The sequence below is a fragment of the Lynx canadensis genome, chromosome B4 (genome assembly GCF_007474595.2).
Source record: "Lynx canadensis isolate LIC74 chromosome B4, mLynCan4.pri.v2, whole genome shotgun sequence".
In the NCBI taxonomy this organism is placed as follows: Eukaryota; Metazoa; Chordata; class Mammalia; order Carnivora; family Felidae; genus Lynx; species Lynx canadensis.
In genome coordinates, this window is record NC_044309.1 from 82702397 (window position 1) to 82715373 (window position 12977).

Consider the following 12977-nt stretch of genomic DNA (forward strand, 5'->3'; position numbering starts at 1 on the left):
ATGATCTTGAGGTTCATGAGTTCCAGCCCCACGTTGGGCTCTGTGCTGACCGCTCAGAGCATGGAGCCTGCTTCATTCAGATTCTGTGTCTCCCTCTCTCTCTCAGCCCCTCCCCCACTCTCTCTTTCTCAAAGATAAATAGAAAAAACATTTTAAAATTAAAAAAAGTATCTACGGAGAAGGAAAAGGCCTGCAGGGACATGTACTGTGTATTGTATTATAATTACTACTTTCAAGAAAAAGACAAATTATGCAGGGAATACAACATATAATCGTAGTCAATCAGTTGGGTGCAGTGGCATTGCTTTTTGGTTTTGTTAAAAACAAACAGGGTCGGGGCGCCTGGGTGGCGCAGTCGGTTAAGCGTCCGACTTCAGCCAGGTCACGATCTCGAGGTCCGTGAGTTCGAGCCCTGCGTCGGGCTCTGGGCTGATGGCTCAGAGCCTGGAGCCTGTTTCTGATTCTGTGTCTCCCTCTCTCTCTGCCCCTCCCCCGTTCATGCTCTGTCTCTCTCTGTCCCAAAAATAAATAAACGTTGAAAAAAAAATTAAAAAAAAACAAAACAAAAAAAAAACAAAAAAAAACAAACAGGGTCTTCCACTTCCAGAAGTGGATAATTGTTTATTCAGTTCAGTTACATCCTGGACTGAAGCCTTGGTGTAGGTGCTGTGTCCGTTATAAAGATGAATCATTCACAGAACCGCGCCAGGCATACCAGTCCAGGTGGAGAGCTGAGTTACATGGGAGAGGTATGAATAGATTGTTATGGGAGAGCAGATCTATCTTCTGGTTGACGAGATCTATCTGCTGGTTGAGAAAGCTTTGTATGGAGGAAGTGTGAACTGCTGAATCTTCCAGGACAAGATACTATTTGACAAGCAGAGGTGAGCAACAAGGGCATTTATGGAAAAGGAGTGGGACGAGCAGAGCACAAAAAAATGGAGAACAACAAGCTTTTTGGTTTGGATGGAACATAGGCAGTGTGAGTGGGCCTTGTACACCCAAAAAAGGTTTTACGTAGATTTAGATGATTTTTAGTAGGTTCAGTGCTTTTCAGGCAGTAAGATCAGCAGAGCTGTGCTTTGGGAAACTTAACCAGAGAGCACTGTGTGGATGAGAGGGGAAGGGACTGACGCAGTGGGGGTAGTGAGAAGGCTTCTATGATAGGCCAAGCAAGAGGCACTGAGTGTTGAAGGCTTGAACAATGGATGTGGCCATAGGAATGAAGAGGAGGGGACAGATGCTCCTTGACAGCCTCATCTCCTCAAGGGATGCATTTGGCAAGGAAGAGGAACTGTCAGAGCCTTGAGACTAAAATGTAATACAGATAGAAATTGGGAATTCTAGAGGAGAAGCATTTTTAGGAGAGAAGATGATGAGTTCTGCCTTGGATATATTGAGTATCTGGCTAAACGTCTGGCTGGAGGGTATTTAAGGAAATTAGAAATGCAGGACAGAGCCTCAGAAAATGGTCAGGTCGGGCTTATAGATCTGGATAGCTGTGTGGAGGGGAGAGTTGAAGCCTTAAGAGGGAATGAGATTGCCAAGGAGGGAGTGAGGAGCAGGCAGGGAAGGATTCTGGGACAGAACATTGGGGAATCTTTGCATTTAGGGTGTAAGGAAGGAGAGGAGGAGCCGAGGGGGAGGAAGGAAAGGGATGCCGTGATGGAAGCAGGAGAACCAGGCAAGTGGAGTATCTTGGAAGTCGAGGATGGAACGTGTTCCCAGAATTGGGTAGTCAAGATGGAGCAGGTGATGGCTTCTGACTGTGAGAGGAGGGAGCTTAGGTGTGAAAAGAAGGCCAGAGCCAGACCATGGAAAGTGTTCAGGGGAGAGATAGTAGGGTGTAGTGATTTGATCCTGTCTCTACTACTCATCGTCTGTTTGGCTTCGGACAATTGACTTAATTTTTGCCTAAATCCGTGCCTCAGTTTCCACATCTGAAAAATGGGCACAATGATTGCACAGACCTCATGAGGTTTTTATGTGAGGATCTGTATGTGTGTGTGTTGCTTTGAACAGTGCCTGGCACAAGTTAAGTTCTAAATGACTGTTCACTGTTATTACTATGTGCCAAGCTGAGGAGTTTTGACTTTCTCTGTGGGTGATGGGGGTCATGGACAGGCCCCAACAAACGCATGGCATGATCTGAAAGCAATCACTTCCTTCACCCAAGACCCAGTTGGAATCTGAGAATCAGATAAAATCACTAGAAAAAAGAAAGTGCTAACTATTGCAGTGATATCTGAGAAGGAAGAAAGATAAAAGGCCTTGGGAATTGGCTGCTAGGTCCTTGGTGAGCTCTGAGTTTCCAGGGAGTGATGGGAATGGATGATGGAATACAAGGGTTTGGGGAATGCATGGGCCGTGAGACAATAGAGACCCCATACTTACGCTCTTTGAATATTTTGACCATATGGGGTAAGAGGATGGTTATTTAGGAGGTGGGAGGGTAGCATGGAGGAGGAAGGACCAAAGAAGCAGCCCAGAAGACAGACAGTATAGAGACATTTAGAACAGAGATGTCCGCAGTGGACGTTGCATACCCTGAAATGTGAGGCAAAATGTGGGTATGAATTAGATTGTGCAGGCCATTGGTTTGGAAGTGAGGAGGATGAAGGTGAGCTGATCTGGATTTTGGCAGGGAGGCAAGATGTGAGCTCATCTGTGGAAGGAGAGCCCGATGATCATGAGGTTGGGAAATTGAGAAGGTTGGGAAAGACTTGGAACAGGTGTTATTGGGAAAACATAGGACAGGGGTCAGATAGAGGCAGATAGAGGATTTTATCTTGTATAAATGAAAGTCCAACCAAGATGGGGTATCATTGATTTGTTGTAGAAATAACCAGTTTGTTTTCTGGCCTTTCTCTAGTTCTGCTTGGCACTAGGGAATGTGGATGGTAAAGGCTTTGCGGGTGCCAGGAAAACACCCCTCAAGTGGCTGGCCATGGGACCTAGATTGTGTAAGGTGGTAAATGAAGCCATAAGAGGACTGTAATAATAGACTGAAGAAAGAGAGGGCACAGTGGGAGGAAAGAGACAGGGAGGAGTGAGGGAAGGAGGGGAAAAGCCCTAAAGATGAGGGGGCTGTAGTCAGAGCTCTTTCAACTTTCAGGATCTTCGTGGGGGAGCATCTTCAAACAATGAAGATGAAGTTGGTGGGGGGGGGTGGGGGAGGTGGTCAGGCATGAAGTAAATAGTAGATATTAATTTATGCATTGTGATTATAAAGGTATTTCTGAGTTCAACTTCAAAACTCCTTAAAGAAAATTAACCAGGCAGCAGCACGTGGATGAGAAGGAAAGAGACTGACAATATTGTCAGAAAGCTAAGTTCTTATTACCGTAACAGGAAGTCACTTGAAAACGTCTAGCATTGATAAATCAAGAAAGAGCAGTAAAAACATATACATTTCCTGGGTCAAAGGCGGAAACATAAATGATTGCACAGCTTTTGTAGATGAATGGTTGTAGAAACAAGCAGGCTACTTTGGGTTCCATATTTGAAGTAGTCAAGGCATCTTTAGATATTTTAGATATTTGAATGGTGTTCTGGTTTGGCCCATGTTTAGAGATTCTGTCTGGTCTGGCCAATCTCTTCTCCCAGTGCAGTCTTCTTGCTGCTAAGTATGCCATGGTTGAATAGTAATACCCAGGGAGGCTGTGCGGCCTAAACTTCCCTCTAATTGGGGAAATGGGTTTTCATCTTTGATTAGCATCAGAAAATTACTCTTTTAGTCAACTAACAGGCAGGAGGAAGCCCTGTTACTACAGTGCACCAGAGAATGCCGGTTGGGCAGAACAGAAGCAGTTGACTACAGAACACAAGGCTCTCCGATTGGAGAAAGACTGAAAGCTTGGGGTGGGAGAGAATGGGGAGGTGGCGGGAGAGGGGGAAAAGACGTGGGAAGAGAGGGAGCATTAAATATCTCTGTCAACTATTTTCTCTCCCTCACTAGCTCCTTCAGGTTTACTCCCTTATACCCTTGGTGGTTCTGGACCCAATTACAAATGTGTTGGTGGGGGAGTGGGGGAAGGTTTCTCCCTACCCACAAGCAATTCTCTGTGACACCAGCTGGATGTCCTCCAATTCAACTCCGTTCTGACACTTTCTACCAGGAGATAGCATCAGATTCCACAGATTCCACAGGTTAAAAGTTCAGTCCTGGGGACGCCTGTGTGGCTCAGTCGGTTAAGTGGTTAAGCGTCTAACTTCAGCTCAGGTCATGATTTCATGGTTCGTGGGTTGGAGCCCTGCATTGTGGTCTCTCTGTTGTCAGCGCACAGCCCGCTTCAGATCATCTGTCCCTTTCTCTCTGCCCCTCCCTTGTTCTCTCTCTCTCTCAAAAATAAATAAGCATTAAAAAAAAAAAATAGAAAACTAACCTTTAAAAAAATTTTTTTTAACGTTTATTCATTTTTGAGAGATAGAGAAAAAGCATGAGCAGGGATGGGGCAGAGAGAGGGAGACACAGCATCTGAAGCAGGCTCCAGGCTCTGAGCTGTCAGCACAGAGCCCGACGCGGAGCTTGAACTCACAAACTGTGAGATCATGACCTGAGCCAAAGTCGGATGCTCAACCGACTGAGCCACCCAGGTGCCCCGAAAAATAATCTTAAAAAAAAAAAAAAAATTCAGTCCTGCAAGACTGCTACCCAACCCCCACTTCAGGTGCCAGTTGGCAGCCCAGATTATCACCAGTGCTTCCAACTGACTGGCTACACATTCGAAGTTCCAATGGCCCCCTTTCTGGGTTGTATTAATTTGCTAGAGCACCTCATAGAACTCACAGAAACACTTAACTGTAAGAACAAACTGCTGATTACCAGAGGGGAGATGGGTGGGGGGGATGAGTGAAGTAGGTGAAGGGGATTAAGAGCACACTGGGGTGCCTCAGTGGCTCAGTCAGTGGTCATTATCTTGAAGTCCGTGAATGCAAGCCCCACCATTGGGCTCTACACTGACAGCTCAGAGCCTGGAGCCTGCTTCGGGTTCTGTGTCTCCCTCTCTCTTTGCCCCTCCCCCACTCTCACTCTGTCTCCTTCAAAAATAAACAAACATTAAAAAAATTTTTAAAAATCACACTTACAGTGATGAGCACTGAGCAACGTAGAGAATTGTCAAATCACTATATTGTACACCTGAAATGAATATAACGTTGTATGTTTACTGGAATTAAAAAAAAACTCACAACAATATCTTACGTACTAGGTTACTGGTTTATTATAAAAGGATATTACTCGGGAACAGCTAGATGGAAGAGATGCATAGGGCAAGTAATGGGGAAAGGATGCAGTTTTCATGCCCTCTCCCAGCATGTGACTCTCCCCTAACGTCCATGAGAAGTTCTCTGAACCTTATTCTGTTTTTTAATAGAAGATTCATTACATAGGCATGACTGATTTAAATCATCGACCATTGGTGGTTGAACTCAATCTCCAGCCCTTCTCCCCTTCCCAGAGGCGGAGGCGTGGGTGGAACTCGTTCTAACCCTCCACATTGTTGGTTCCCTCATCCTTAAGTGTGATCCCAAAGTAACCTCATTAACATAACAAGACATCACTTAGGAAATTCCAAGTGTTTTAGGAACACTGTGCCAGAAATGGACAAAGACTGTATATATATATTTCCTTTAAAAAAATTTTTTTTTACAATTAATAGAATTTTATTTATTTATTTATTTATTTATTTATTTATTTAATTCTTTTTAACTTAATTTTATTTTTTTAAAATTTACATCCAAATTAGTTAGCATATAGTGCAACAGTGATTTCAGGAGTAGATTCCTTAATGCCCCTTGCCCATTTAGCCCATCCCCCCTCCCACAAACCCTCCAGTAACCCTCTGTTTGTTCTCCATATTTATGAGTCTCTTATGTTTTGTCCCCCTCCCTGTTTTTATATTATTTTTGTTTCCCTTCCCTTATGTTCGTCTCTTTTGTCTCTTAGAGTCCTCATATGAGTGAAGTCATATGATTTTTGTCTTTCTCTGACTGGCTAATTTCACTTAGCATAATACCCTCCAGTTCCATCCACGTAATTGCAAATGGCAAGATTTCATTCTTTTTGATTGCCGAGTAATACTCCATTGTATGTATATACCACATCTTCCTTGTCCATTCATCCATCGATGGACATTTGGGCTCTTTCCGTACTTTGGCTATTGTTGATTGTGCTACTATAAACATTGGGGTGCATGTGCCCTTTCAAAACAGCACACCTGTATCTCGCGGATAAATGCCTAGTAGTGCAATTGCTGGGTCTGGAGTAGTTCTATTTTTAGCTTTTTGAGGAACCTGCATACTGTTTTCCAGAGTGGCTGCACCAGCTTGCATTCCCATTTAAAAAAAAAATTTTTTTTTTGGTATGGGCATTAAAAAAAAAATTTTTTTAAATATGAAATTTATTGTCAAATTGGTTTCCATATAACACCCAGTGCTCATTCTAACAGGTGCTCTCCTCAATACCTATCCCATTAAAATTTTTTTTTAATGCTTATTTATTTTTTTAATGTTTATTTTTGAGAGAGAGAGACAGAGCACAAGCAGGGGAGGAGCAGAGAGCGAGGGAGACACAGAATCTGAAACAGGCTCCAGGCTGTCAGCACAGATCCCGACGCGGGGCTCAAACCCACAAACTGTGAGATCATGAGCTGAAGGCGGACGCTCAACCGACTGAGCCACCCAGGCGCCCCTTTAATGCTTACTTATTTTGAGCGAGAGACAGAAAGACCACAAGGCGGGGAGGGGCAGAAAGCGAGGGAGACACAGAGTCGGAAGCAGGCTCCAGGCTCTGACCTGTCAGCGCAGAGCCCAACACGGGCTCAAACTCATGAACGGCGAGATTACGACCTGAGCTGAAGTCGGATGCTTAGCACCCATACATATATTTCTTATTATAAATCACAGTATCACAACCCTTCAATCCCCTGGTAGCTACTGCCTTCTTTCCTCAGACTCTTTTGAAAAGAATCTCTCTTTGGCTCCGCTTCCTGCCCTCCAGTCCATCCATCAGCCCACTGCAGTCTGACTTCTTTACTGTTAACTCCCTAAGAGCCTTATTTAGATCACCGGTAACCTGCTATATTCAGTGGACCTCCACGTGGCAGAGTTGATCTGCATTAAGCCCCTATTCCCTTGGCTTCCTTTGGCTTTCTTTCTCCTACTTCTCTGACTCATTATTCCAGTTATTTTCTTCTCCTTTGTTTCCCCCGCCCCGCATATTTTCATTTAATTTATTTATCTAACAGCATTTATCTAACAACATAGCACTAGTTGTGTACCATTCACTGTGCCGGATGCGGATGAATACACAGACCGGGCTCTCAAAGGCTTTATAGTTTACAACTGGGGAGAAGCAGTGTAACAAGTTAGCGGACATTAGGACACACACTCGAGTGCAGGCTGCCGTGGGATGCCAGGGAGGGCGTGGTCTAATTTGTTAGGCCAGTGGTCAGGTTAAGAGGGATCAGGAAAGTCTTCCGCCTGGACCACTCTTCCCCCACTTGCCCAGAGCTATACCTAATCTCTCAGTGCTCATCTATAAAATAATGTGGCAGTCATGGAGGTGTGTTCCTCAAATGTCTTTTCAAGAGAATCTGCTTTGAGGAGTGCCGTTGCTCACAGCCTCCAGCTGTTGCCTTTAGATCTGATATGGTGTGTATACTGAGGCACACTTCTGGGCACTGCCAACCAGTTGACTGAGTATGGTGGCAGTACTAGAGCCCAGCCAGTACTGGCCAGTGTGGGATTCTCCTGGTCAGTATTTACTCAAAGATCCCCAATTGGCTTGGCTGCTATCCTGCAGTTTAAGGAGCTTACTCTCAACTCCTCCTTCCTTCTCTCTTCTTTTGGAGGCATCAGACCTGCATTATCACCTACTCCTACGCTTTCCCCTTTATCCTGTAATGGTATTTTCCCCAGGGAATCACTTGCATGTCTAATTCTGTTTTGGCATTTGAACCTAACACAGGGATATGACAGGGCCTGCCTTACAGTGCTGTTGGGAGAACAGAGTTAATGTATGTGAAATGCCTAGAACAGGACCTGTTACACAGCAAGTGTTATGCTATTATTGTTGTTAGCTATTATTATTGTATTATCCTTTAGATCTCAACTTCTATTTTACTCTCTCTAGAAACCTTCTCAGATCTCCCCAGAGTGCTCCAACAGCATCCTGTCCTTACTTCTATTCCGTTGCTTTGTTTTCTTGTTGGCCTTCACACTTGGACAGTGAATTCAATGAATAATAGAACCTTGTTGTGTCTATTGTTGTGTATCAGTGCCTAACATTGTGTCTGACTCATAGGAGATGTTAACTTGATGTCTGCTGAATGAAAATGTTAATTCAGCTGAGTACTAACAGATGAGTGTTATTTGCCAAGTGGATGATGTCTGGGAAAGAAGCAATTGTTGAGAGAATTGTGTACTGTGGTGTGAAAGGCCTGTACTGTGTGGGGTACTGAAAGCTGCTTGTTATGAGTAAAGAGTAAGGTATAAGAGAGATGTGGTAAAAAAGGAGGCTAAGGAGTAGGTCAAGGGCCAGAGCACCGGGAAGGCCTGAATGCCAAGCCAAGGAGTCTGAATTACGTCGACCCAACCTTATGCAGGCATTGGGGTGCAGGCCTTATGATGTCCTAATGGACTCACCCATCTTTGATGGTGTTTTATGTCTTTATGAAACATGTGTTAGTTCACCCAACACTAAATTGTTCCAAAATGGTGGCTGTTTTTCTAGAACTACATGAAGAAATGTAGGCATAATCATTTCAACAATGCATCTGATTGGTCTTTATTTACAAGCTGCTTTGGCTGCACAGTTGGGTCTCTTAACTGATCTCTTTTTTTTTTTTTTTTAATTTTTTTTTTCAACGTTTTTTATTTATTTTTGGGACAGAGAGAGACAGAGCATGAACGGGGGAGGGGCAGAGAGAGAGGGAGACACAGAATCGGAAACAGGCTCCAGGCTCTGAGCCATCAGCCCAGAGCCCGACGCGGGGCTCGAACTCACGGACCGCGAGATTGTGACCTGGCTGAAGTCGGACGCTTAACCGACTGCGCCACCCAGGCGCCCCTTAACTGATCTCTTTAACTTCATCACAGTCCATTTAAATATACCTTCCACTCCCATTGTGAGACAGATCTCTTTAAAACTAAATCTGCTAATCTTACTCCTCTATTTAATACCTTCCAATAATAGCACACTCTGGATACCTATAAGACAACGTCCAGATTCCTTAGTGTGACCCACAAGGAACCCCATAGTCTGAGCCTTCACTACCTCTGTATGTTCTGTACTGCATGGTGCTGAACTGCTATAGGTATTAGGAAGTTATGCTGCTCACCACTTCATTTATGTACACACTGTTGCTGCCTAGAATGTTCTTTCATCTGGGTCTACTTTTTGAATGCTTAGCTATCTTATAGGCAGTAGTTACAACATCACTGCATCTCTGAAGCCATTTCTAACTTTGTGGGCAGTGGTTTGCAGCCTCATTAGACTATGTGTATATTGGTATGGCACCCCCCACAATGCATTGCACTTGTTTGGTTCCCTCCAGTTCCCTCTCTAGACTGTGGTTCCTTGAGTGTTACTGAAGGTGAGTCCCCAGCACCTGGGGCAATGCCTAGCACAAAGCATATACTCAATAGATAACTGGTTAAAGGAAAAAGGACAGAATAAAATAAAAGCTCTTCTCTTTCTTTTGAAGGGGAAGGAGATCCCCTCACCATGTGGCTGTACCTGGCGGCCCTCGTGGGCCTGTACTACCTCCTGCGCTGGTACCGGGAGAGACAGGTGGTGAGCGACCTCCGAGACAAGTACGTCTTCATCACGGGCTGTGACTCGGGCTTCGGGAACCTGCTGGCCAGGCAGCTGGACCTGCGAGGCTTGAGGGTGCTGGCCGCGTGTCTGACGGAGAAGGGGGCAGAGCAGCTGAGAGACCAGACATCAGACAGGTTAGAGACGGTGATCCTGGATGTCACCAAGACAGAGAGCATCTCTGCGGCCACCGAGTGGGTGAAGGAGCGTGTGGGAGACAGAGGTATAGAGAAGTATTTTCTTCTTTCATTTACTTAGGCATCAAGATGTTAAAAGTTTTCTCTCTCTGTATAAGATCTCAAAAGCAGGGTTTAAAAGGCTGACTTTTCCATTTGAAGGACAGTCGTGATCTTATGTGGTGTTTCATTTCCTTAACAACGTTTACCTTGAAAAATGAGCCCAGTAGATTTGAAGCTGTTATCTCACCTTGCCAATGGAATATTTAAAACCACAATTCTTTGTGTTTGAAGAATTTTCAAGGTATTCTTAAGAAATTGAGTCTTCTCGGGGCGCCTGGGTGGCGCAGTCGGTTAAGCGTCCGACTTCAGCCAGGTCACGATCTCGCGGTCCGGGAGTTCGAGCCCCGCGTCAGGCTCTGGGCTGATGGCTCAGAGCCTGGAGCCTGTTTCCGATTCTGTGTCTCCCTCTCTCTCTGCCCCTCCCCCGTTCATGCTCTGTCTCTCTCTGTCTTAAAAATAAATAAACGTTGGAAAAAAAAAAATTAAAAAAAAAGAAATTGAGTCTTCTCCCCTTGGCTACCTTTAAAATATAATCATTCCTTCAGTCAGCCTTACATGTGAAAATTGACTTGGAAATTGATTTCAATATATTATTTCCTGTTTGAGGGTATACTCCAGGCAGAGCTAGGAATTATACATAGTTACAGCCTCTGCGCTTTGCACAGCACTTTATTTCTGTTGTATGGTTATTGGTATCGTTTCACACTTTGCTAGAGTGTGAGCTCCTTGAGGGCCCCTCTTACCCATTATTGTATTTCCAGTTTCTGACATATTCCCAGGTACCTGTTAAGGACTCAACAAATGTTGAATAGATCTCATTTACTCATAGTTTTATTTGTTGCTTTGGTGCCCTTGATATTAAAATCATCACTTGTTCCTTACACCTGAATTTCAAACTACTTGCTGGACTGCTCATCTGGAATTTCTGCTGGTGCCTCAAACTCACCAAACCTAAAGGAAGACTCTTTACCTTATCTTTTCCTCACTAAATCTGGTTGTTGTTGTTGTTGTTGTTGTTGTTTTGTTTGTTTCAGTCTTTCTCTCTGTGCACTATGTCACTATTCCTGCAGTTACACACACTTATTCCCTCAGAGCCTTTTTCCTTCCTTATACTTAAAACATTTTAATATCCCCATGTTCTAAATGAATCTCTTGTAAATAGCATATAGCTACATGTAAAAAAATAATGCAGTTTTTTTTGTTTTTTTGTTTTTTTTTTTTTTTTTACCTAGGACATTTCACTTATCTACACTTACTTAATTGTTCATATGTTTGGATTTATTTCTATGACATTCTTTTTATGCTTTTTATTTGTCCCATTTTTTTCTTGCTTCTTTTCCCACTTTTGAATTGATTGAATTTTTATTCCACCTTTTCCATTACTAAGTTGAAAGTAATATATTCTGTTTCTTAAATTTTTTTTAATGTTTATTCATTTTTGAAAGAGAGAGCACAAGCAGGGGTGGGGTGGAGAGAGAGGGGGACACAGAATCCAAAGCAGGCTCCAGACTCCGAACTGTCAGCACAGAGCCGACTTGGGGCTCGAACCCATGAACCGCGAGATCATGACCTGAGCCGAAGTCGGACGCTTAACTGACTGAACCACCCAGGTGCCCCAAAAGTAATATATTCTGTTTCGTTAGTGGTTTCTCTAGGAATTTTAACTGCATATTTAATCATTCAAGTGTAAAATTAACATCTTTGCCTTCTTCTGATCAATCCAAGGCTCTCAGAACACTTGAACTCCATCCCCTGCCCTGCTCCCCCACATGATGGCATTGCTGTTATATATTTTATTTCTATTTTTTTTTTTGGCCCTACAATATATAATGTTTGTTTAGATTTATTTCCTGTTTACCATTTTGTTTGCTTATCATTCTTTTTAGAATCTTCCATATAAAATTACTTTCCTCCAGGGGCCCCTGGCTGGCTCAGTCAGTGGAGTGAGTGACTCTTGATCTGGGGGTTTTGAGTTCAAGCCCCACACTGGATAGAGATATTACTTAAAAATATAATCTTAAAAAAAAAAAAATAAAACTACTTCCCTCCAGACTGAATATATTCTTTAGAATTTAGAAAGTGTTGTGGATAAAATCTGTTTTTTTTTTTTTTAAGTTTATTTTTTTTGAGAGAGAGAGAGAGAGAAAGCATGAGTTGGGAGGGGCAGAGAGAGAGGGAGAGAGAATCCCAAGCAGGCTGTACACTGTCAGCACACTTGGGGCTCATTCTTACGAATTGTGAGATTATGATCTGAGCCAAAGTTGGATGCTTAACCCACTGAGCTAGCCAGGTGTCCCTGTTTTTATTTTCTTCCTTTTTTTACATTTCTATATTATTTATTTATTTATTTATTTTAGGTAATCTCTAAATTACCCAAGGCAGGACTTGAACTCACAACTCTGAGATCAAGAGTTGCATGCTCTACAGACTGAGCCAACCATGCACCCTTCTTTTTTCACATTTCTTAAAGTGTCTTTATTTTGCCCTTATTCTGGAAAGATATTTTTGCTAGATAAGCATTTCTAAGTTCACAGTTATTTTCTCACAGCATATTGAAGATATCGTTTCATTGTCTTCTGGCTTCTGTTGTTGCTGTTGTCAGTTGTCAGCCTAATTGTTATCTTTTGTAAATAATCTTGTCTTTTATTTCTGACTATTTAAGGATATTCTATTTCTTTGATTTTTTTTTTAAACATTGGAAACATTTTATTTTAATTTTTTTTAAGGTTATTTATTTTTTTAGTAATCTCTACACCCAACCTGGGGCTCAAACTCAAGACTCTGATATCAGGAATTGCATGCTCTGGGGGCACGTGGGTGGCTCAGTCAGTTAAGCATCAACTTTGGCTCAGGTCATGATCTCACAGTTTGTGGGTTCAAGTCCCTCATCAGGCTCTGTGCCAACAGCTCAGAGCCTGGAG

General features: G+C 43.1%; 1 protein-coding gene across 4 annotated transcripts in view; it reads left to right on the forward strand.

The window, feature by feature from the left end:
* HSD17B6 (hydroxysteroid 17-beta dehydrogenase 6) overlaps window positions 1-12977 on the forward strand; it is a 49481-nt gene that overhangs the window by 26047 nt on the left and 10457 nt on the right. For 3 of the 4 annotated variants that reach the window (XM_030322952.1, XM_030322951.1, XM_030322953.1), the window contains exon 2: window positions 9708-10040. In XM_030322952.1, coding sequence (XP_030178812.1) covers window positions 9728-10040 — 313 coding nt within the window. In that variant the 5' untranslated portion in view covers window positions 9708-9727. Of the gene's footprint in view, window positions 1-699; window positions 885-9707; window positions 10041-12977 lie in introns of those variants that run through there. The other variant, XM_030322950.1, reaches the window with a different exon arrangement.